General features: G+C 47.4%; 1 protein-coding gene across 1 annotated transcript; it reads right to left on the bottom strand.

Annotated features, from left to right (window-relative positions):
- Window positions 1-494: 494 nt before the first annotated feature.
- Window positions 495-1,355, bottom strand: LOC115323563 (sulfotransferase ssu-1). The gene has a single exon (XM_029983949.2). The coding sequence runs from the start codon at window positions 1,353-1,355 to the stop codon at window positions 495-497; it is 861 nt and encodes a 286-aa protein (XP_029839809.2).
- Window positions 1,356-3,528: the final 2,173 nt, after the last annotated feature.

The following is a 3,528-nucleotide window of genomic DNA, read 5'->3' as shown; positions in this document are numbered from 1 at the left end:
TGATAGTTTACGCGCATTGGAACGCACATATGAATGCACCCTAGGTTTAAAATTAAGCCATAGCTCGTCCACTCCAATCAAGGGGTTCCTAGCAACGTTCTGAAATGTATCGTAGTTAAAGCCTTGAGCTCCCCAACCCAAAATATTTATTTCATTCATCTCAATGAATGTATACATGAAATTTCAGTTGAGTTACAGCCACTGAGAAATTAAAAATGTACGGCTTGACTTATTATCATCACCCTTCCTGATTCTCCCTTTGGCTTTTGTATTGGGGCAAACTCACTGGCGATAATACTACAAGAAGATGGCCGAGACTCGAAAAAGAAAACAGCAAACATAAAAACGCAGGGTGTTACGTTTATGATTGAAGTTTTGCTTTCGGCTCTCTCCAACTATATAGTCGAAAACAGCAAAGACAATGATAAACAAGACAGAAATCGATCTTATCAGTAACAGTGGAACGAAGTAATTATGGTTTATTATCTAGCACATTAAACAGACACAGTCATCTCAGCAGCTTCTTTCCGGTCTAGAAGCCAGTCCACATTATCCCATAGCCTTGGCACAGAAGTACCCTCCATTTCTTTGAAGAACCTTTGCTCCAGCCGCCTGGACTGTTCTTCTGAAAAGTGATTCCTCCAGTCTCCAACGACGCCTTTCCTCACGAATTGCGCATCCCAATCCTTCGTCATCTTTGTCACACTCGTACTGTCAATTACAGCTGCCATTTTTGCTTCGTCTTCCGCAAGCGCCTTAGCGAGTTCGTCATCGACGAAACCAGCGATCTTGAGCACGGATTCCTTTATGTCAGCATGAATCGACTCGTACGTTAGGAACAGCACGTTAGGCTCGTCTTTCTTGGCGTACCAAGACAAAAGGTTCTCATAGTGGCTGCCAAAGTCCGTGAGGCCCTCAATGAAAAGCTCAAAATACTCGTCAAATGTTCCATCTTGAAAGCCGTAAGCACGCAATTTTTTCGTGTGATGGTAATAAGACACGCAGCAGTCTTTAGGGTTCCTAGCGAGGTAGATGTACTTTGTGGACGGCGAGAAGGGCGTCAAGTGAAAGGGCAGATGAGTAAAAATGACTCGCGGTCTCTCGGCGTTGAAGATGCCGTCCAGACCGTGCATCTCGAGAAAGCTCCAGCCCGCACTGACACCCCTGACGACTCGGAAGCATGCTCTGACGATTTCTAATATCCAGTGAGTGCCGGCTTTGGGGACGGTGACCAATACGATGTCGGTCTCCTCCGGTTGGTAGCGTAGACCACTCCGATAGACCTCTTCGGAGAAATATCCAGGCAAGCGAAAGCCATCAATGATCTGGGAGGTGGGTCGGTCTCTCTCTTTCATTATCTGGAAACGAAAGCAGAGGGCGTTAAACTGTCAGTCATAGACTCGTCTTGGAAGAGCACATTAAAGGCCTTCATCAAAGGCCTTCAGGCCCCCTCTAAAAGATTGGCGAATGAGCTCGCGATCTCGGGCCCATCGGTCTGCACTGATTCGTCTAACCTTAAAAGTAGTTCGTTTTGAAGGTCTTCAAAGGAACCATAAAATTACTTTTTTTTTACCTTTGCCAAACGTCGTTTATATTACACCTTCGATGTTCACTGAATGCCAATCAGGCATCCGTTTTCTTTTCAGTTTATTAACTTATACGCGAAGAAATAATTAAATATCGAGTTTTTATTCCTTTCCAACTCCCCCCAAAAACGAGCCGCGGCGTAATTTTTATGATCGTGACGTACTCTCGCACCGGAACCGGAAGTTCTCTCGGCAGTAGGAGAATGACAGCGTTAGCAGCGAGCTGGCGGTTTGCCATTAGGTGTGACCACACGGTTTAACTGCGCTGATGGCGCCGATGCTACCCACATGTTTTCTGAATCGGCGTCTCTCATCACCGTGATAGCCATGGAGACATCGTAGCTGAGCGAAATTTAATTAGATATGTTGCGCTACAGCGACAATATCGATCTGGTCCTATACGCCGGCACGCCTGTTGGAGAGTGCGGTGAGTTTTCCGACGAAGTCTCCCGTTCCTAGTCAGGATCAGACGACAACGAGTAGCGACTCCAATGTATCGAATGTTCCGACCATACACGAATGATCTTAAACCGATGAGCATGCACCAATGCTTCAACGTGGTTCCTCGAGTGTCAAGCGAAGAAACTGCAGCCGTTTATTTTGAATTTCCGGACTACACAAACTGTAATTCGGACACTTGAACCGAGCGCTTCAGCTGGGACTGGGTTCGTTGTGACCTTAGCGACCGGAACAACCGCTCTGCGCCAAGCGTACGCTCTCCTGCAACCGCTGGAACAGGCGGAGCAGGACGTCAGCACGACAGCCCCTTCTCCGCCGCCGTCAGTCGTTCGCGCGGTATCTCTAAAAAGGGGAACGAGCTGTCACTCACTTCTGTAGCACAAAATCGACAGAGTTTTTTATGGGCTCAAGCTTTATTAATTTTTCTTTTGCCAGGATAGGCAAGCAGGGCGGAGAGGATAGAAAAATAAAAGAAACCACTACTGCAGCACACGACTTTGCCGATATTATAAATCTCGCCACATGCATTTTTCTATGATTGCAAAGGTCGATGTAATATTAGCAGCGATATAGCAACGTAGGAATATGATTTTGTGATCACATAGACGTTGGGAGCGTTCAGGAACTCTCAGACTAATCCCTTTTCTTGGGTGATTAAAACACGTCGAAATTCGCATCCTTTATACACGCCTCAAAAAAACAATACGCATTAGTAATACCTTGAACCTGAGCACACGCATCTAATGCGCAAAATAAGGAATAAGACACAATAAGAAAGTGCCACTGTAGTCGACGTAAACGTACACGACGGCACCAGCGTTTTTTCTCTTGAAGATTCCGCCACAGCATCGCCTCACGAGTAGATGAATCTTCCCTTTTAGGACGTGCTGGGTTGTCACCGTGACACACGACGAGAACTCAGTCAAGGATAGCACTCTACACTAAATGATGAGCTTTCACCACGCCGACCCCGTCGACGATCCCCACCGACGCCATTTTTATCGGCAGATTGCAGTAACCGCGACCGGCGTGCACAAAATTGTACGTTTTAGTGATTTACACAGCGTAAGGTCGGTCTGCCAGTAGGGGCGACACTGGTTTACACTGTAGATGAGAAATTTCGCAATTGTAGTACGACTGCTAACCTGGGGTCTTTAACGTGCTCACGCAGTAGTGATACACGACCGCACGCCGGTACGATGCTCATCCAGATCGAAACGGGCAGGGGAGGGGCTTGAACCCAGGATCCCTGGCTGCTGCAGCGCGAGCTTTCGCTCCACGCGCGTCGAGCCGGGTGCAACGCGCGCGGCCGTGCCATTGGCTGGGCTCTCCTCAGCAGACGACGCTCATGGGTTAACAGCCCAAAAGAAGACTGATCTTCCTCTTGCTTCGTATACCTCACGATAGACGGCGCATTTCTCCAAGCATTATAAAATTCGGCAAATTTTGTCACTTTGGTTGTCAGAATATTTTTAGAGCGCAG

The sequence above is a fragment of the Ixodes scapularis genome, unplaced genomic scaffold (genome assembly GCF_016920785.2).
Source record: "Ixodes scapularis isolate PalLabHiFi unplaced genomic scaffold, ASM1692078v2 ptg001339l_1___fragment_2___debris__unscaffolded, whole genome shotgun sequence".
Classification (NCBI taxonomy): Eukaryota; Metazoa; Arthropoda; class Arachnida; order Ixodida; family Ixodidae; genus Ixodes; species Ixodes scapularis.
Note: the sequence above shows the minus strand (reverse complement) of the source record. Positions and strands in the feature narration are given on the sequence as shown.

Bases quoted from the DNA above. Each gene is read 5' to 3' on its own strand.
- LOC115323563 (XM_029983949.2), bottom strand. From the start codon at position 1,355: ATGAAAGAGAGAGACCGACCCACCTCCCAGATCATTGATGGCTTTCGC.